The following is a 22,247-nucleotide window of genomic DNA, read 5'->3' on the forward strand; positions in this document are numbered from 1 at the left end:
GAAACTGTGAATGTTGTAGATAACCTAGGAAATAATGTGTTACACATTGATTCTTCCATTGATTTGGATAAGGAATGCTTGTGGCATTTTCGTCTTGGACATGTCAACAAGAAGCGCATAACCCAACTCCAAAATGATGGAGTTTCGGAGTCATTCGCCTTAAAGTCGGATGACACTTGTGAATCTTGTTTACTTGGAAAGATGACCAAGTCACCCTTCACTGGTACTTGTGAAAGGGCTAAAGGTCTGTTGGATCTCATACACACTGATGTGTGTGGACCATTCAGAACCGCCACAATGGATTCTAACCGCTTCTTTGTGACTTTTACTTACGATTACAGTAGGTATGACTATGTATACTTAATCAAGCATAAGTCAGAAACCTTTGAAAAGTTCAGAGATTTTAAGAAAGAAGTGGAGGATCAATTAGGCAGGAAGATAAAGATGTTGCGATCCGATCGAGGAAGAGAGTATATTAGTATCGAGTTCCTTAACTATCTTAAGGAATGTGGAATTGTTTCACAATTGATGCCACCTAGGACACCACAACTTAATGGTGTGGCTAAGAGGCGCAATAGAACCTTGCTAGACATGGTTCGTTCCATGATGAGTCGAGCTTCGTTACTTATCTCATTCTGGGGGTCTACCTTAGAGACTGCCGCCCATATCCTTAATATAGTCCCTACCAAAAAGTTTTCCAAAACACCTCACGAGATGTGGACATGGAAGGTTCCCTCGTTAGACCACATCAAAGTTTAAGGCTGCGAGGCTTTCGTGAGACGCCAGACTCATGACAAGCTCGTACCTCGGAGTAAGCGATGTATTTTCATCGGCTACCCATAGAAGTCCTTTGGGTATCTCTTCTATAGACCGAGTGAAAATGTTGTCTTCTTCGCGAGGAAAGGAGTTTTTTGTGAGAGAGAACTCATATGCCAAGGGGACAGTGGGAGGCAAATTGACATTGAAGAGCTTCAAGAGTCAAGCGGTGAAGGAACCTCAAACACTAGCAATCAACCTGAGGAGGAAACTTCGGTTGAGCCAATTGACGAGTCCGTACCTCTCAGGCATTCCAGTAGAGTTGGTGTTCCACCTGTGTTATATGGTTCTCATATAATAACTGAAGGTGATACATTTATCAGTGATAGCACACTGGTAAATTTGGATGAACCTAATACCTACAGGGAAGCCATGGCAGGCCCCGAGTCTGTAAAATGGAAAAAGGCTATGGACAACGAGATTCAGTCCATGTATGACAATCAAGTTTGGAACTTCGTTGACAATGTACCGAGTCGTAAGACAGTCGGGTGCAAATGGATCTTCAAGAAGAAGACTGACATAGATGGGAAAGTACACACATATAAGGCGTGACTGGTTGCGAAGGGCTTTACTCAAACTCCGGGAGTTGACTATGATGAGACCTTCTCACTAGTAGCGAAGATTAAATCTATAAGGGTTATGCTAGCCATAGCTACATTTCATGACTATGAAATATGACAAATGGATGTCAAAAACCACTTTCCTTAATGGAAAGTTGGCTAAAGATGTTTACATGAGTCAGCCAAAGGTTTTTTTCAATGCAAAGTACCCTAATAGAGTGTGTAAGCTTGAGAAATCTATTTATGGATTAAAACAAGCATCTCGCAGATGGAATCTTTGTTTTGATGAGAAAGTCAAAGAGTTTGGATTTTTGAGAAACGAGGATGAGTCTTGCGTATATGTCAAAGCTAGTGGGAGTATAGTGAGCTTTCTGGTATTGTATGTAGATGACATACTGCTCATTGGAAATGACATCCCAACCTTGCAGGAGGTTAAGTCCTGGCTTGGGAAGTGTTTCGCGATAAAGGACCTCGGAGAAGCTGCTTACATCCTAGGGATAAGGATATTGAGAGACAGGAGTAAAAGACTAATAAGACTTAGTTAAAGTACCTACTTGGACAAGGTGTTGAAACGTTTCGACATGGAGAACTCCAAGAAAGGTGACCTACCTATCCAAGGAAATACCAAACTGAGCAAGACTTAGAGTCTGAGTACATAGGCTGAAACAGCAGAAATGAGTCTATTACCATATGCTTCCGCAGTTGTTTCAATCATGTATGCTATGACTTGTACTCGCCCTGATGTGGCCTTTGCTTTGAGCATGGTCAGCATATATCAAGGTAACCTTGGTAAAGCTCATTGGACTGCGATTAAGAACATTCTTAAGTACCTACGGAGGACTAAGGATTGGGTCCTTACTCTCGGTGGGAGTGATAACTTGAGAGTAACAGGGTATAGCGACATGAGCTTTCAAACCGACAGAGATAATTTCCGCTCTCAGTCGGGCTGGATATTTACCCTGAATGGAGGAGCAGTGACATGGAAAAGTTCCAAGCAGGAGACTGTAGCTGATTCAACATGCGAATCAAAGTACATAGCAGCAAGCGAAGAATCGAAGGAGGCGATATGGTTGAAAAACTTCATCGAAGACCTTGGAGTCATTCCATCCATAAAGGAGCCTGTGGAGATTTTCTGCGATAATGAAGGGGCAGTTTCCTTAACCAAGGAACCGAGAGATCATGGAAGATCCAGGCATATCGATGGAAAATACCACTTTATAAGACATCAAGTAGAAGAAGGACACCTCGTGGTAAAGAGGATATCATCAGAGGACAACCCAACAGATTCCCTTACAAAGGGACTGACAAGGGTTAAGCACTTGCAGCATGCAAGGGGCATTGGGATAACGGACGATATTAGTTTTAGTGGTTAGATAAACCGAATTTTTTTAATAGCTAAATGGTAATTGACATTTGATGATTGAATATGATAAGTTTTATTTATAAGTAAAGTTACTATCTTGTGTCAATTGTTTACTATTGTTTCACTTTGCATGTTTTGACTTCCAGAATAATAAGATTTATTCAAACTACCCACAGTCGATCATACGTTGGAAGTAAGCATGAAAGAAGACTTCCATGAGTTGGCTTGTAGATTGTCTAAGGCGTTAGGCATAGCAACAATTTGCTACACCGTTCATGAGTACTTCTGAAATAAGATTTGAGTATTGGATCAACCCGTGCTCACTTGAATCACTTCATGGAATTTATCACAAGTGATCGTGAGATGATAATATCATATAAGTCTTCAAACCTAGATATATGAGTTGTTGACTATGATCTAGTTGTGCATTGATGATACGAAAACACATCAATAACTTGATGTTATAAAACGTATTGTTGTGCATGATTTAATGAGTAGTTAGTACAAGCATATAATGTCGAAGTTTATTTGTTCCCCTTTATCCTAAGAGGATTAAAAGCGATATCTTTGCCCCCTCGATGATTCTATTTTGACTTATGTACCGAGCCCGGTCAGAACTAAATTGATGTGTTCAATTATCTTCTATGTTAGACGAATCAGAAATCGGGAAACAAACTGCTGGACAATAAGTATGACATTGTTCCATGTATTTTTCTAGATGATATCTTGAGAACAGATGATTATATGATCCCTTATCTAAAGGATGCGTCACTGACTGGGTCAAATTTGGCAGAGGCTTTTGAAAGCTTACGATTGCTAAGTCGGATCCTGAAGTAACATTGGCAACTATAGTTATTAGACTTATCCAAGTGGGAGACTGTTGGATTTTGTGTCTAAGCCCATAACTATAACTGAGATGTACTTGACCTGATAGTAGCATGGTCCTTTTGGGTTGCCTTTACTAATGCAATTTGACAGAATGGACTTTTGAGAATAAGGTTATTTATGATTTATTCATATATTACAAGTATAATATATTAATATATGAAATCATATTATTTAATTAGTATTGATCAAGAATTAATTTGGAATTAATTTTATGATCAAAAGAGACTAATTAAATATATGGGGATTGATTATGTAAATCCATGATTCTTGTAGTGTTGGTCAATGATCCATGATTATTTGGATGGGCTAAACCAATAAGTTAATCCATGGATAGTCCATGGAGGTTAAACCCATTGAGCATAAGAATGTGAAAAGTCATGGAGCATTAGGGTTTACAAAGTGTAACCCTAGCATTTGCCACACTATAAATAGAACCCTTATGAGCCAAAATCGGTTACACCATCTTTTTGAGATAAGTAACTTATTCTCTTAAGCACCTCTTGCATATTGGTGTTTGTGAACCATTAGAGGCATCACACTTGAGGTGCTCAAACTTTCAAAGGTCAATAAGTCTACCCTACTCAAGAGGTAAGCATCCAAACAGAGTTTTTATTATATAGCTTCAATTGTATGCTAGCTATGGTGAATGCTTTGGAAAAACCAAAATTCATGTATAATTAGAGAAAACATAGATCCAAATCATTTAGGGTTGCATGTGCACAATAAGAGTGTTGTAGTGCTCAAAATCCAACACTAAGTCACCCCACTAAATCCATATATCAATACTATGCTATACTGCATACAAGTTCTATTATAACATTCCATAAACTCTTCTAAGAATTCTCCCTTAATCGCCCGATACTACAAACTCTCAATCCATACTGTTGGTTGCCTTATACATGAAAGTTATACACAAAATAGGATCACATAGACTATTAAATGATGATTCTACCCTAAGTCCACAACCAAACAAGGAACATGAAATAAGGCTAAACTGATCATTCTCGGGCTATATATTCCTAATTGTATATAACTTCAAAGCATACACTTATCAATTACCTGAGCTGATATCAATTCCAAGTATTATATACCATTCAATTCTCCTAGGCTATAAGGCATCACACAAATCAGGCATTTCTATAATATGATTTTCTGAAAGTACCCTTTGCCATATTCTAACATGCAATTCATATATCGGGCATACTAATCATAACACATAAGTATGAGTATTTTGGGAATTACTTACTTGATCTCGGCTGATTGAACGCATCACATCCTTTTTTTGTAAAATCTATTAGAAATTCATTTTTCTTTGAAAAGATTATCATTTCCTCAGTTTGAGTTCTTGCACATCCGAAGGCATGCTCGAATCCATCAAACCAAGGCTTTGATACCAATTTGTAACACCCCAAAATCATAGATAAAATTTTCATTTTTAACTTAATCGAAAACCGTCAAGTATTCATAACAATCCAAAACAAAGTATGCCAATATAAGAGTAATAATTAGAGTACAAATCCAAATCATAACAAAAATTAAACATGAGTGGATGCAATGTGATCAGGCCGGGCCCTTCCCCTTCGAATTGGAAGTACTTGAAACCATAAACATAACTATAAGCACAAGGCTTAATGAGCTTCCCCAAAATACCAAATACAATATATATGTACATATAATATCATGTGGCTGTGTCGGGTCCATATCAACTCCATACGACAACATGTAGTTGTGTCGAGTCCGTATCAACCCATATGACAACAAGTAGTTGTGTCGGGTTCGTATCAATCCCCAAGTCCATATTGACTCTGAGCCTATATTGGATCTCTCTATTTCTATCTCTCTCTCTCTCTCTCTCTCTCTCTCTCTTTCTCTCTCTCTCTTTATATATATATATATATATATATATATATATATATATATATATATATATATGTACATATATTATTCAATCATATCAGTCATAGTCACATAATCATATATATCCAACACACACAAATCAGTGGGCCGACATTGGTGCCTTCGACCCACTAGAGTGATAAGAAGATTCACCTCTAACTGAAGATAACTGAATCGTACACTCGAGCTGCTGCGAACATGGATCCTCACACTAAGCGTAACCCAATAACGACCCTAATTAATAATTAGAGTTTTACCCTATAAATAATGGTCCAATTCATCATTTAGGCCAAACTATTTTGCCCTTGCAATCCCAATCAACCTAGCGAAGTCCAAAGTTCCTAATGGCCCAAGGTCCAGGGTGGCCCAAAAGCTGAGTCAAAGTAGTACGCCACGCGTACAATCTCGCACACTCATGTACAAACTTATGATGTGTAAGGATATACAAGACCATGATTGTAACGACAAAAAATTCCAACCAATTTAAAACATTTTATTTCATTCAAAACCATTAAGTTCATACATCTTGTTTTCAAAATAGTTTAAACATTAGAGTATCCCCCAGAACCATATCACATAAATCATAAAACATGAGGAGCGGTACGATCACGTCTTCGCCTTGCCACGATCTCCTGAAGCACCTGAAATAATAAACCACAACTGTAAGCCCGAAAGCTTAGTGAGTTCCCCCAAAGTACCCATACACACATAAACATATGCATACAGCAAATAACAACATACTACGGGTCCAATCAACCTTCCGATTGGAATACCCCTGGCCCTCAACCATCGGGTTGGAATGCCTACATACTATGAGCCCAATCATCCTACCGGGATGGGATACTCTTGGCCCACAACCACCGGGTTGGAATGCCCATACACCTATATGTACAATAATAACTACTATGGGTCCAATCATCCCTCAGGATGGAATACCCCAGGCCCCTCAACCATCGGGTTGGAATACCAACATACTATGAGTCCAATCATCCTACCGGGATGGAATATTCCTGGCCCACAACCATCGGGTTGGAATGCCACACTTCCTATACATACAGTAACTACTACTACTACTACTACTACTACTATGGGTCCAATCATCCCTCAAGATGGAATACCCCAATCCCCCCAACCATCGGGTTGGAATGCCAAACTACTATGAGTCCAATCATCCTATCTGGATGGAATACTCTTGGCCTACAACCATCGGGTTGGAATGCCAATCTACACTAGCAACATGCACACATAACAGGAAACCACATAACAGTCTACAAAACCAACATACTAGGGCGCTATCATCCTACCGGGATGGAATACCCTCTGCTACTGCTCAACATACATAACCCGCAGCTAACCTCCTACCAGCGTACATAAGGCATGACCAACTATCGGTCTATAAATAACCACTACCCAACTACCAGGGCACTGATCCAACAGAACTAGCCATCACTTAACTATCCATTCCTCTAGGATACTAAGCTAACAAGGCATATCCTCATATCATTATCCTATCTACCAGGATACTAGCAAGCATATCATCACATAACATAACAAGATCTAAACAACAATTCAAAGGGCCGACCTTGGTGCCTTAGACCCTTGAGTACAGTGAGGATAACTCACCTGAAATGAAGAACCAAATAACCAAATACCGTAACAACCTTGAAGGTCAAGGTCAAAGTCCAGGCCAAAGTCAAACTTCCTGACTGACTCTACTCGCCGAGTCAACCCATTGACTCGTCGAGTCCTTATACTCTGAAAACTCTTAGAACACGACTCAACTTGTCGAGTCACCCCAAGACTTGTCGAGTCCAACGATCTCAGAGTCCCATCCTGCTCAACTCATAGAGTCACCCCTCGACTCACTGATTCGAGGCTTTAACTAGAAGAGGTTAGGGTTCCGCGACCAGAATCGCCGAGTCCAAGAACAGACTCGCCGAGTCCAAGGCAATCTTCAACAGACTCGCCGAGTTGTTCTTCCAACTCGCCGAGTCCATGCTCATGTTCATACAACTCATCGAGTACACCCATGTGACTCGCCGAGTCTCTCTAGTTCTCAATCCATACAGTGGCTTTTCGAGCCATGCAGGAGCTCAAATCCATAGATCCACTCTTCTATAGTCTAACCCTCACATAAAGTGGCAAACTTTATGTGAAACCAAGGAGATATAGGCCCAAAACAATATAGGGCTAGGGTTTATGACAAAGGGGCTTCACCAACAACTCTTAGACAGAAGCTTTATGACATTTTGGACCATCACAAGCCTATATATGAAGTAGCAACCTCAGATCTAAGCCTCTAACTTTAAATAACTCTCAATCATACCAAAAATGCCCCAAATCTCAAATGATAATAGATCTAGATGAAAAAGAGCCCAAGCAATAGGTTATTACCTCCAATATATGCTCCAACTGAAGTAGATCACGGATCTACACCACTCCTTTGCACCAAGCCTCTTGATCTTCAAGCCCGTTTCCAAGATTTTCTCTTCCAAAGCTTTATTCTCTCTATTAATGGAGGCTCACTCGATTCTAGGGTTTCTAGATCTCAAAAGGGTAGCAAAGAGGCTGAGGGTGGGTTATAATGTGCTTTATATAGGGCACAACCCCTAGGATTAGGGTTTTCTCTCTTTAGCACCAACTCGTCGAGTCCAAGTCGCCGACTCGGCGAGTTGGCCACTTAGTCAGCGACCCAATCCCGCCCCGACTCGACAAGTAAGCATGCCTACTCGTCGAGTCCCTTTCCTTAATTTATACTTTACGTCCTTCAATGGTACCTCAGGAATTTGGGGTGTTACAAAGATGCAGTACGCACAACGTAATTCAAATTACGCCCAAATACACATTTGGATTCAAAACCTCTATTAAGATCTTAAATCCTTAAGACCTAATGTCCAAACTTCAGATCCATATCTAAAAAAAATGTCTAAGTCCATATAGTTGCGACCTTTATGCCTTTGCATGGCTATAAGGAGCCCAACATAAAAAACCTAACTCATTCAACCATTTACAACTCGATAACTCTTGCATGGAAGAAAACGAAGGTCCAAGCTTGCATTTTTATGACATAAAATACCATAAAACGTTTGAAATGACAACTTAAAGGCTTTGGAGTATTCCATACTTACAAAGATCTAGGTTTTGGGACGAAAAGAGTGGAAATCTAAGCTTAAACAAGATCTAAAGAAATATGCATCAAGGTCGGAGCTTTATACTTCCAAAAGATACACAAGGATGAGAAATTGCTGGATCTAAAGATTTGAGAGCAAAACCACTTCTTTAATGACCGTCCTTCACAAAAAAGAATGCACAAAACTCACTTAAAAGCTTCAAATCTCACTCCCAAGGCTAGGGTATTTGATCTTAGGGTATAGAGGAATGGAGGTTGGATGTAAGGACATGTTTTAGGTTGTAATGCTCATTAAATAGGGTCCAAACCCTAAAAATTAGGGTTTGTCCCATGATTGCGTACACCCAACGTATATGCACGCACGTCCATCGTCCGTGAGAGGCTCCCAATCACATGCAAGGTACCTATGCCCGACGTACTTGACTTGTATGCCTAATGTAGGGACCAATTTGCCAACTTTTAATAATTATTGTTAGAATGGAAAATTACTTGTAACACAAGCGTTACAAATCTCCCCCACTTAAATTAGATTTTGTCTTCGAAGTCCGCTGCTACGAACAAGTATGAGCAGTGCTCCCTCATCTTGTCTTCAAGCTCCCACGTCCATTCTCAGCTTTCCTATAATGATTACCTATAATGATTAAGTTATGACATCCCAAAGTTTATAATAATCAATGGAAAAAACATTTCTTTAGAAATATTTTTATGGGACAAATTTCGCATTTATAAATAAATCTTGTTTTAAAATAAAAATAAATAAAACAGTCTTTTCTGGCCGATAAAATATGGGGATGTCACACTATCAACATGGTGGGGATAACGGGGGTGATGATGAGGAGAACAATGGGCCTGAAGTCCGCAGAGATGGCAATCATGAGTAGCTAGTTTATGTTTAGTTTTTATATTATGTTAATGTTGTATGTTTGTTAATGCCCTTAAATATTTTATGGATTTAATATTAAGTATTTTATATGATAATTTGGATTTTGTATTTTTCTACCATTTTAATATTTTTTTTATAGATTCTAATAGTAATTGAAGTACTGTTTTTATAGATTGGCTGCAATATTAAAAAAATGTTTTAACGATGACGGTATATGCAACGACACGGAGCATCGTCGTCGACATGTAGTACTAGCGATAAAAGGGCTTTAGCAACGGATTATTAGCATCGACATGTTGTCAGTAATGCTTCTATTTTTTGTAGTGTATATTTTATATTTTCTCATTGAGACATTGAACTTTCAAGTACAACAAGCCATCAAATGTTCTCTCAATTCCTTAGCTCAAATGACATACAAATGTAAGAACTCAGCTCATCAACCTCATCAAAATTGATAAAATAACCTTAGAAAGATTTGGGTGTACATGATGATGAGTTCAAAACTTTTCTCTTATAGATTTTTGACGGGAAAATGAATTATAAGCCCAACGAAGTTTCCAAACCATTCAAAAAACCCAAATTATGTTTTGTCTGTTTAAGAAAACTCAACGAACTTAACATTTTGTCTAAAAAATCCCAACTAAGTTACACTTATCATTTAGGGTCAACCGGCTAATAAAAGTCAACAAATGACATGGCTTATGACATTTAATTAATTATCAGAAAATGACTTTTAATACCAACAAAGTTTTAAAACCGTTCAAAAAATCCCAATCATTTTGTGAGTTGAAAAAAACCCAATGAACTTACAATTTTGTTCAATTCTCATTAGAGACAACCATATTCATTAGGTATACAACTAGTTGGCAAATTTCATGACATTATATTTAATGACATGGAATAAACAGACTAGAATTGCCCTTTATATATTGATTTTGGGATTGGAGAAGAGAAAAATAAACGATGTTTGTGTTCGATCTCTTGTAATAGCTACTTGTTATTTTTCCTCTCAATCGTTGATCTCCAACTTAAGATCTACGAAGAAGATATTCGATGATGTAAACTCTTGTGGATGTAGACGCCCTTCTTGGATTTGGACATCTAGAATGGAGAATCATCTAGAGATAATGTTTAGGGCTTGTTCGAATAGATGGGTAAGTGTAATTGAAAGCTTTATCATGTTCATTTTAATAAGTTTTTGTTTATGAAAGAAACTAAACAAATATATAGAATATGGACATGATAAAGTTTTCAATTACACATACCCATCTGTTCGAACAAGCCTTGAACTTTTTTCTCTAGATGATCCTTCGTTCTAGATGTCCAAATCAAAGAAAGGCGTCCACATCCACAAGGGTTTTCATCATCAAGTATCTTCTTTGTAGATCTTGAGTTGGACATCAACGATTGAGAGGAAGAATAAGAAGTAGCTATTACAAGAGATCGTACACAGACACCGTTCGTTTTTCTCTTTTTCAAGCCCTAAATCGATATATAAAGGGCAATTCTAACATGTTTATTCCATGTCATTAAATATAATGCCATGTCATTTTCCAACTAGTTGTATACGTAATGAATATGGTTGCCTCTAATAAGAATTAAACAAAAGCGTAAGTTTGTTGGGTTTTTTTCAACAAACAAAAGATGATTGTGGTTTTTTGAACGGTTTTGAAACTTCGTTGGTCTTAAAAATCATTTTCCGATATTTAATTACACGTCATAAGCTATGTTATTCGTTGACTTTCATTAGCCGGTTGACCCTAAATGAGAAGTGAACGAAAGTGTAAGTTAGTTGGGTATTTTTAGACAAAATGTTAAGTTCGTTGGGTTTTCTTGAACAAACAAAATATAATTGAGTTTTTTAAACGGTTTGAAAACTTCGTTGGGATTATAAGTCATTTTCCCGATTTTTGACATCCCCTAATTCCTTAAGAAAAATATAAGAGCAACTCAAAACGTCCCTTACTAGCACGACCATTTGGAGGGTTCATCACAGAAGGCATACCGCCAAACGTTATGCAAGGGTGGATGGGGAGGGTCCATAATAACAAATGTCAACAATAAAGGGTCATACCAACGTACATGTCATCAAAATACCAGTTATTTGTCCAATAATAAAGAGGGAATTTTTTTTAAATAACGTTTTCACTAAACTTTTATTTTATGACGGACATAAACATTTTGCAATATCTCAAAGATTTGAAAGTAACTATTTTAAATTGCATACGAATTTAAAACGAGTTACCGCGTTAACGGCGGATAATTTGTATCACATGCGACGTGGTGCTGGACAGCCCTAATTTTGACCTTATTTATTAATACTCCTTCTTCCCACTTGATCTCTCTCCTCACCGTCGATCTATCAATCAACAGTCAAGATTCTTTCTCAGATTTACTAAAAGTGTAATTTATATTTATATTTGGGATCAAGATCTATGATAGTGGGCCCCACATCAAGTAGCTGTTGGCTAATCAGACATAAGTCCCTTCAATAGGTACGGTTGATTGCCGAAAATCACAAATCCTCCAATCCAACGGCCCTAAATAATCCTCGTGAAAAACAATGCAGCAGCAAATACCATAGGGCAATTTCCCAGATCCAACAACCCCTTTTTTCACATCTTATTTACACTTACACCCCTTTTATTTTATGGATTTAATCTTGTATTTCATGAATTTTTATGCTTACCCTAAGCTTCTTTCAATAGACCAAAATGTCAAAACAAGTAACCACTTTTTTATGTTTTTTATTTTTTATTTATTATATATTTTTTATGATTACTTATGTATGTGACAAAATGTCTAAAATTTTAAAGCAAAAAAAGTTAGATTATGATAAATATATGTATTATCTACAAAGTATTTATTCTAAAAATACAGTTTCATTACCACATTACAAATCAAGAAAAATTCCCCATATATATATATATATATATATATATATATATATATATATATATATATATATATATTTAGGACGATATTTACATGTGAGATATCATGTCATGTTAATCTTTTGGATGCATACAAGCATACATACCAGATATCTTAATGTTTTGTTTAAAGGAAAAGTCTATTTTGTTGGCTACGTTGCAACATCAAATGGATATGTGATTATAACCAACAACTTATATTCACTTGATATAAGAATAAAATGAATATGACATTATAAAATGAGTAATGGAACCTTTTATGTTCATTCAAGAGATTTGATGGTTTTGGGTTGCAATTGGATTTATAGAATCAAAAGGGACTTCAAATCTACTAACGAAAAAAGATGGAGGAGGTTGAGTGTAAGATTTAGATATTCTTCTTAATCTTCGTAAGCCGTCTTTCACATCTCTTTCCCTTCATCCTTCCCTCTCACAAACAAGGAACTCTGGTTCGTCTCTCCGGCCAGCCCTCCGTCGTCGTCTTCCTCTCTCTACACCTTAATATACCGTCGCAGAGTTTTAGGTACGAGAGAAGAGAAGATAACGGAGGAGAGGAGAGGAGTTAACACAGAAAAGGATTTCAAGATGCAGCCAACCAACGGCAGCGGCGGCGGTGATTTGACTCAGCAACAACAGCAGCAACAGCAACAGTGGTTGGCGATGCAGCAGTTCCAGCAACAACAATGGTTAGCGATGCAGCAGTATCCGGCGGCGGCTGCGTCAATGGGGATGCATCATCCGGCGATGATGTACCAACAACCACCGCCACACTACATGCCTTATCATTATCAGCAGCAGCAGTATCAGCAACAGCAGTCGCAACAATCGCAAAAAGGCAATCAGATTCAGACTTCGAGCGAAGATAATAAGACGATCTGGGTTGGCGATCTACAACACTGGATGGACGAAGCTTACCTTCAGTCGTGCTTCGCACAGACCGGCGAGGTTAGGGTTTTGACTTTTTATTCCGCGTTCTTTCCATTATTGTGCAACGTTGATTCTTTATTCAGTGAATATGTACTTTTGTCGTTTGTGGAATGTATTTTGTGTGAATTGAAAAGCCAAGAGTACAATTCGGTAGCAGGAAGGGATTTAGATTTATTCTTCTCATTCCAAAAAAAGCCTTTCTCACCATGCCAAAACTAGTAGTCTTCATATGCAAACATTTTATAGATTTCGTTGCATATAAATCCCAAAGAAATTAAGATCCTTGAAGGTCTCTCGAAATTGGATTTCTGTGTTTAATGCCCTAATTGAAATTTGCAGGTATCATCCATTAAGCTGATTCGCAACAAGCAGACTGGTCAATCAGAGCGTTATGGATTCATCGAGTTCTTGTCTCATGAAGCTGCAGACAAAGTCCTTCAAAGCTACAATGGAACAATGATGCCAACTACAGATCAAGCTTTCCGATTGAACTGGGCTAGCTTCAGTACTGGAGAAAAACGCGCAGAAATAGGCTCAGATCTTTCTATATTCATAGGAGATTTAGCTCCAGATGTTACTGATACAATTCTTTATGAAACATTTGCTGGTAGATATCCTTCTGTGAAAGGTGCCAAAGTTGTTGTTGATACAAACACCGGGTGTTCAAAAGGGTATGGATTTGTTAGGTTTAGTGATGAAAATGAAAAAACAAGGGCTATGAATGAAATGAATGGTCAGTATTGTTCAAGTAGGCCTATGCGCATTGGTGTTGCAACCCCTAAAAAGGCACCTATTCAACAACAATATGGACAACAACAATACTCATCTCAAGGTAAATCCATATTTAGCATTCCCAAACTGATTTTAAAAAACTGCATATGTAATTGTTTTGTACTTTTAGCTGTTTTATTAGCTGGTGGAAATGGTGGATTTGGTGCTATTCCTCAAAACTCTCAGTCTGATGGAGATTCTTCAAACACAACAGTGAGTTTGATCGGAATTAACTTCTTAATTTGTTTTAGTTTACTGAAATGTTTAACCTTTTTTTTTTCAATAGATATTTGTAGGGGGACTTGACTCTGAGGTTACTGATGAAGACTTGAGGCAAACATTTTCTCAATGTGGAGAGATTTTATCTATTAAAATACCTCTAGGAAAAGGATGTGGTTTTGTGCAATTTGCAAGCAGGTAATTCTTTATTTAGCTTTTTAGACTTATATATATATATATATTATTATTAAAAGAAATAGTATTAAATAGGAAGTAGTAAACATTAAAGATTCCGAACAGTAAAATTAATAGAAGATTTGGGAGTGTTGATTTTGTTAATTATTTATTTATTTATTTTGGATTTGTGTTATATAGAAGCAGTGCCGAGGATGCAATTCAGAACATGCATGGGACAGTGATAGGGAAGCAGACTGTTCGTATATCGTGGGGTAAAACTCCTGCTAACAGACAGGTATATATTTGTTTTGGCTAATGGAATTAAAAGTTAGATTGATATTGATATATAATATAGATTGTTAACTTATTTAAAAATTGATTACTTTTTTTTTGATAAAGTGTATTTTTGATATTGTGATAATTAATTTGAAGTCAGTTATAAAGCAATAACTTATTTTGATTATGATTGCCTAATAGTATAATTTCTAGAGTTACTGCAATAGAAAAGATGCTGAGTCAAATCTCTAGTTTACTAGAAACTAATAAATGTAAGAGCATTAATTGTTGATAATCCATTTAAGGTTAAAAAAGATGCTTAAAATGTTGTAGTAGGTTGGTGGTCATTTCAAAAAAAAAAAAAAAAAGAATAACTGTCTACATCTAAAAGTCAAGTACTCCAACAAAGATTTATTAGTTATTATTAAACAGTATATACAGTAGAATTAAAAACTATAAAATATTTATGTCATGCGATTTTATTTTCTAAAATAACTTGAAACATTTATTATAACGTATGACCTTTCTTGCGTATTTCTTTGTTGTAATGATTTTCTGATTTATTTAGGTTATGATTATATATCCACTTTAATGTGGAATAAATGGGGACCCAGAATGATATTTTCTGATATATTTTATTTTAACTTTGTGTATTTGAAATGACAGAGGATGGGTGGTTCCAATGGAAACTACTACCAGAAGCAAGGTGGTTATGGTGGTGGTGGTTATGGATATGGTGGACAACAGACTCAAGATTCCGGTATGTATGGAGGTGCAGATGCTTCCACTTATGAATCAAACGGGTACAACCACCATCAGCAGCCTGTGAGCTGATCTTCCTCGATTTTATTCAAAGTCTGAACACCATATGATAAGATTTTAAAAACCTATTAATGTTCCTTTTGTGGGATATATATTTCTCTATGAATGTAACTGGAATTTTGTGAGCCATTCTTTTTCTATATTACTGCTTAAAGACAGTTAATTAATTAGGACATTTGAGCTTTTGATTCTACTTACTTTTTTGTGTTGATAAGGGTTTTGGTGTTGCAAGTTTTTGTTTTGAGGTGCCCCGGATTTTGTTTCTTTAGTCGTATATATAAAAGTGATTCCTCCAGTCCTTTGGGCCTTCTGGGCATTACCCTTTAAAGATTTGTAGCTTTTGTTGATAGATATATGTTTCAGAACTTTTTTTTTGGTCTACAGTATGCTTTATCTATTGAAGTCGGACTTTTACTTTAATTTGAGCTAGATACTTTATAAGTTAGTTTTTGGAGTTTACAAGTGCTTCCATATGCTTTAAAGTTGCAGAGAGTAACAGCTTTTCTTTTCTTCTTTTGTGCGATGTGGATGAATTTGAGTGGGTTGTGTTACATATAATTTCTACTATATGCTGGATTAGTAGCTTAGAGTCCAAACCAAATAGTTCTAGTCTTCTAGATCATTAGGACCATCGGGTCACATCATTTAGATTGGTTGAAGTTGTGATTGTAAAATAGAAATAAAAAATGTTTAAAAAAGTAGGCCTAAAGATTGGAAGATTTGTTTTTAAATTTGAATAAAATGATAAGATGAATAAACAAAATGCAAAACACCAAATAATTTAAAACGATAAGCTAGAGTGTAGGAAAAAAAAGTGATACAACCAAGGGAGAATTCATGACAAAATTTATAGGGCTCTGAGACCGGTTGGAGCATCTGCACCAATGCCACCATATAAATGTAAAGTTGTTGTACATAAAGGAAATTATATTTGGCTCCTAGGGCGCGATTGTTTATGGGGTGGTATGTTTGAGATTTAGTACAAACAAAAGATCTGGTTTAAATAGGGCTAAAAAAACATGTATCCAAACCAATTTGACCATGGAATCCTCTTGAGAATGAAGAATCCCATAATTAGAAGAGGGGGAGTGTAATAATTATTGTTTTCAAACCCGGACTTCATAAGTATGGGAAGGGTATTAAGATCCCCGATAACCCCGACCATGTTGCAATATGTAGGTTTGAGTCTAGCCTTGGCAATCATAGTGTGTGGTTGCTTAGTTGTAGTTTCACTCCTCCATGAGAGTTCCTTCCTACTTGGTCAATTCTTTTATATCCAGCTGCATCGTTGAGTATTTGATTTACCTCTTACATAATAAATATGAAGTTGTTCGGTATGGATAGCTTAAGGTTACACTTTCTAGATTTTACAATTCAGCCCCTGAACTATGTTGATTTATCATATTCAAGAATTTAACATGATAGAAGTGTAACAACCCAAAAACAGTAATAAAATTTTTCGTTTTTAAAACCATTAAATTCACACATGATGTATCACAAAGTCAACCACAAAATAAAATGTCAACAAAACATCAGAGTACATATGAAAACAAGTGCGAAATCATGAGATATATGTTCTGTCATCACGTCGGGTCCTTCCCTTTCGAACCAGAAGTACCTGAAACCATAAACATAAATTGTAAACACACAACTTAGTGAGTTTCCCAAAGTACCACATACCAAACATACAACTGAGCCTAGCCCTGGGGTATGATCCAATGCAATATACCATTATGGGCCTAATCCTAGGGTTTATTTCAATCCAATTCATACAATATTAGGCCTAGCCTTGGGGCCCAACCCTAGGGTATCTTTCAACCAAATCATACAAACATGAAAAAGTCACAAATAAAGTTAGCATCCTACATACACAATTTAGTGCGTCGGCATTTGTGCCTTTGACCCACAAGCATAGTGGGAAGACTTACATAGCGTAAAAGAATGCTAAATCCCACTCCCGATCTGCCGATACTAAACTCCTATTAATCACATCACATAACCCTAATTAACAAATAAGGCAAATACTCTAGCTCCACTAGTCCAAATACCAGTCTAATTCTCAATTAGGAAAAAGACCATTTTGCCCTTCCTAAGTCCAGCCCTCATAGTTGACTAAAAACCCAAAAAAGTTAAAAGTCAAACCTTAGTTGACTTACGCATGGCGTAGATCACCATTCCAATTGACAAAATCAGAAGAGGTTACGTTGGGTGTAACCTAAGTTACGCACGACATAACCAACAATCCCTCAAAAATCACTTTTGAGGTCCTAACTCATTAAGACCTTTCAATCCTAACTCATATCTAATCTCAAAAGGCACTCCAAACCATAAAGTCTCCAACTGTATGCCTTTGCATGGCAAAAGGGAGCTCAAAACTAAAACCCTAACTTATAATACCCTTTAAAATACCATAACTCTTGTATGTAAGAATACAAAGGACCAAGCTTGCATTGTTATGTCACCAAACAACCAAAAATGTCTAAAAGGACAACTCAAATGGGCTGGAGTAGACCATACTCATTAGACCAAGGTTTTTGGAACAAAAAGGTCATTAACTTCCAACTTAACAAGATCTAACAAAACAAGCCTCAAGATTTGAACTTTATACCTACTGAAGATTCACAATGATATGTAGATTCTGGATCCAAGAGCTTGAGTGCACCACCACTTCTCCAATGATCTCCCTTCACCACCAAGAACACCAAAATATCACTCAAAAGCTTCAAACTCACACTTCAAGGATTAGGGTTTCGATATAAGGGATGGAGGCTGGTTATAAAGAGGTCCAAGGAGAGTTAATGACCTTAAATAAGGGTCACACCCCAAATTTAAGGCTTTTGGGACTAGCTCAAGTATGCCCGACGTACTTCCTGTGTACCCCAACATACCCAACAAAATATGCGACCCTTATAAGCCTTTACACCCGATGTACACTCTACGTACGCCCCACGTATTGACCTGATTTGCATGGAAAATAAATTTTGGGTTGAAAATGAAAAATACCTGGAAGTGGGTGTAAAAAATCTCCCCCACTTAATTCAGAATTCGTCCTTGAAGTCTGCTGCTACAAACAACTCTGGGTAGTGCTCCCTCATTTCATCCTCAGACTCCTACGTCCACTCAAAGCCTTTTTGGTGTTGCCATTGCACCTTCACCAGGTTCACCACTTTGTTGCACATAGTCTTGGTCTTCCTATCAAGAATCGCAATCGGTCTCTCCACATAGTTCAAATGCTCATCGATTTGAATGGCATCCAAAGGAATCACTACAGAATCATCGACTAAACTCTTCCGCAACTAGGAGACATGTAAAGTGTTGTGGATCTGGCTGAGCTCATCAAGCAAATCCAATCGGTAACCCTGAAGGGACCAATAAACTCGGGCCCCAACTTGCCCTGCTTCCGAAACCGAATGACACCTTTACAAGGTGACACCCTCAGAAGCACAAAGTCCCCCCCCCCCCCCCCCACCTGAAACTCGAGGTCCGAACGATGACATTCTGCATAAATCTTCAGCCAGCTTTCCACGACTCGCAACTTGTCACACACTTGTTGTATTAACTCGGTGATCTTGAGCACCACTTCAGTACTCCCCATGAACTAATGCCCGACCTCACCCTAGCAAACCGGGGTCCTACACTTCCTTCCATACAACATCTCGAAAAGTGGTCGATCAATACTGGCATGATAATTTCTGTTGTAGGAGAACTCAGCTAGTGGAAGGTAAATATCCCAACTCCCACTAAAGTCTAGCATGCACGCCAGGAGCATATTTTCTAGCGTCTGAATTGTCTGCTTAATCTGTCCATAGATGTAGGGGTTGTATGTTGTATTGAAATGCAACTGAGTACCCAACTCCTCATGAAACTTCCCCCAAAACCTAGAGGTGAAACGAACATCCAGGTCCAAGACCACCGAAGCTGGCACTCCTTGCCAAACCACCACCCCCTAAATGTAAATGTCATCCAACTTCTCAGTAGATATACTCTTGGCAATCGATATGCAATGAGCACTCTTGATCAATCTATCAACAATGACCTAGATAGAATCAACTCTATGTACCGTCCTTGGAAACTTTATGATAAAATCTATGGTGATCTCTTCCAATTTCCACATGGGAAAGGGTAACAAATGCATCTTACCTTGGGGTCTCTGATGTTCGGCCTTGACTTTCCGGTAAGTTAGGCACCGCTTCACAAACCATGTTATCTACCTTTTCATACAAGGCCACCAATAACTCAACTTCAAACTCTTATACATCTTCGTGGCCACTGGGTGGATCGGAAACTCCGACTTGTGAGCCTCTTCTAGCACTGTTTACCTCACCCCACCAGTATTCGTAACCCAAACTCTACCGTACTGAGTCAACAAACACTGACCATCTCTGACGAATAAAGGAATCTGCCCCATAATCCGTTATACCTTCCAACTTTGATTTTTCAATCTCTCCACCTGAGCCTTTTTGATCAAATCCAACAGAGCAGAAATAATAACCATCCTCATACATATATACTCGATAGGTGCACTCACTGCCTTACGACTCAAGGCATCAGCCACAACATTGGCCTTCCCATGATGGTACATGATCTCGTAATCATATTTCTCTACCACGTCCAACCATCTCCACAACTGCATATTCAAATTCGGTTGATCCATCAAGTACCTCAAGCTCTTGTGGTTAGTGTAGATAGTACACCTAACCCTATACAGATAGTGCTTCCAAATATTGAAGGAAAAACAACAACCCCCAACTCTAAATCATGCGTAGGTTAACTTGCCTCATGAGGCTTGAGCTGCCTCGAAGCGTATGCAATCATATGTCCTATCTACACAAGGACAACTCCCAAACCCGAGATAGATGCATCACAATAAACTACATAATCATCCATACCCACAAGAAGCAGAAGAATCGGGGTCTCTCATAGCCTCTGCCTCAACATCTCAAAAGCTGACTACTTATCGGGCCCCTTCGAAAAGTAACATTCTTTTTCGTCAAGCGGTCAATGGCACAACAATCTTAGAGAAATCCTGGATAAATCTCTGATAATATCCCACAAGACCTAGAAATCTCAGAATCTCAAATGGGGTTCTCGGAACCTCCCATCGCATCACTGCCTCGATCTTGGCCGAATCGACCAATATACCCTTCTAGTTGACGATGTGCCCCAATAACTGCACCTCGTGCAACCAAAACTCGCATTTGGAGAATTTAACGTACAACCTCTCTGTCCTTAGGGTCTCTAATACCTCCCGTAAATGATCCTTGTGTTGTTCCTTGGTCTTGGAGTAGACTAGAATATCATCAATAAGCAGGATCACCGACCGATCCAACATCAGTTTGCATACCCGGTTCATGAGATCCATGAATGTTGCTGGTGTGTTGGTGAGTCCAAATGGCATCACCATGAACTTGTAATGACCATAAAGAGTCCTTAAGGCTGTCTTCTACACATCCTCGCCCATGACCCTCATCTGATGGTAACCTGATTGCAAATCAATATTGGAAAACCAATATGCACCTTAGAGCTGGTCAAATAAGTCGTCGATCCTCGAAAGTGGGTAACAGTTCTTCACCGTTATCTTATTCAACTCTAAATAGTTAATGCACATCGTGTATGAGTTGTCCTTCTTTTTGATAAATAGGACTGGTGCTCCCCATGGTGAACTACTCGATCTAATGAACCCATTGTTTAGCAGCTTTTGAAGCTGCGTAGCCAACTCCTGCATATCCCATGGTGCCAAATGATACGGTGCCTTGGCTATCGGGGCCGCACTAGAAAATAATCAATTCTGAACTCAACCTGCCTCTCAAGAGGAACTCCTGGCAAATCCTCAGGAAACACATCAGGGAATCCCGAACAATGTGCACCTCACTCAACATCTTCGTGCCCCCAACCCGAGTATCCGCCACATAATCCAAAAACCCATAACAACCTTACTAAAGATATCTCTTGGCCCTCGTATCTGAACAGAGAGTCGGCCCATGAAAAGCTCCTTTGTCGGGTAATAACCATTTCTCCCCCGCTTGGGGTTCGAACTCTCACTAGCTGGTGCTCACTGTCAATCATGGCCCCATTAGGACCCAACAAATCCATCCTGATGATGAACTTCGACCCTCGTAGAGGAATTGGTACCAAGTCAATAGAATATCTCTCATCGAATAGGTTCATGGCAGATCCACGATGAACCTTTGAATCACTCACAGAACAATCATCAAAAATCTCTACCTCCAATGAATAATCTAGAATCTCGGGAGCATCACTAAACTTCTTGTTAAGCGCAAGAGATACAAAGGATCGGGTAGCACCCAAATCAAATAAAACACGAGATGTCATACCATTGACTAAGAAAGTCCCTGTACGAATCAGATATACCATAAACATAAATAAAGAAACAATAAAGGATATGATAAAATCACGTACAGGTAACCACATTCGGTGCTGCTCGAGCCTCATCGTTAGTCAACTGAAATGCACTGCTCTTCACCACAGGTGTCTCCGTCTTTCCCTGGCGGCCATCAGTAATCCTTAAGATGGCTGGTGTAGGCGTCGCCACTGCCCCTCCTGACAATCTCGGATAATCAGCCAT

General features: G+C 38.2%; 1 protein-coding gene across 2 annotated transcripts; it reads left to right on the top strand.

The window, feature by feature from the left end:
* The first annotated feature begins 12,816 nt into the window (after nucleotides 1-12,816).
* RBP47B (RNA-binding protein 47B) lies at nucleotides 12,817-15,854 on the top strand. Of its 2 annotated transcripts, none has more exons than XM_079002230.1 (6): nucleotides 12,817-13,414; nucleotides 13,736-14,228; nucleotides 14,298-14,380; nucleotides 14,454-14,584; nucleotides 14,762-14,858; nucleotides 15,506-15,854. In XM_079002230.1, the coding sequence occupies exons 1-6, from the start codon at nucleotides 13,055-13,057 to the stop codon at nucleotides 15,671-15,673; spliced, it is 1,332 nt and encodes a 443-aa protein (XP_078858356.1). In that variant the 5' UTR covers nucleotides 12,817-13,054; the 3' UTR covers nucleotides 15,674-15,854. The 2 variants fall into 2 exon arrangements, with proteins under 2 accessions (XP_078858356.1, XP_078858357.1); XM_079002231.1 differs by having other exon boundaries at nucleotides 14,310-14,380.
* The last annotated feature ends 6,393 nt before the right edge of the window (nucleotides 15,855-22,247 follow it).

Source organism: Lactuca serriola, chromosome 5 (genome assembly GCF_051521515.1).
Source record: "Lactuca serriola cultivar US96UC23 chromosome 5, Lser_US96UC23_V15, whole genome shotgun sequence".
Taxonomy (NCBI): domain Eukaryota; kingdom Viridiplantae; phylum Streptophyta; class Magnoliopsida; order Asterales; family Asteraceae; genus Lactuca; species Lactuca serriola.

Excerpts from the sequence above, each read along its gene's own strand:
- RBP47B (XM_079002230.1), top strand. The coding sequence starts at position 13,055 with ATGCAGCCAACCAACGGCAGCGGCGGCGGTGATTTGACTCAGCAACAA. Across the intron at positions 13,415-13,735 it reads GCTTCGCACAGACCGGCGAG|GTATCATCCATTAAGCTGAT; the intron begins GTTAGGGTTTTG and ends TGAAATTTGCAG. Across the intron at positions 14,229-14,297 it reads ACAACAATACTCATCTCAAG|CTGTTTTATTAGCTGGTGGA; the intron begins GTAAATCCATAT and ends TTGTACTTTTAG.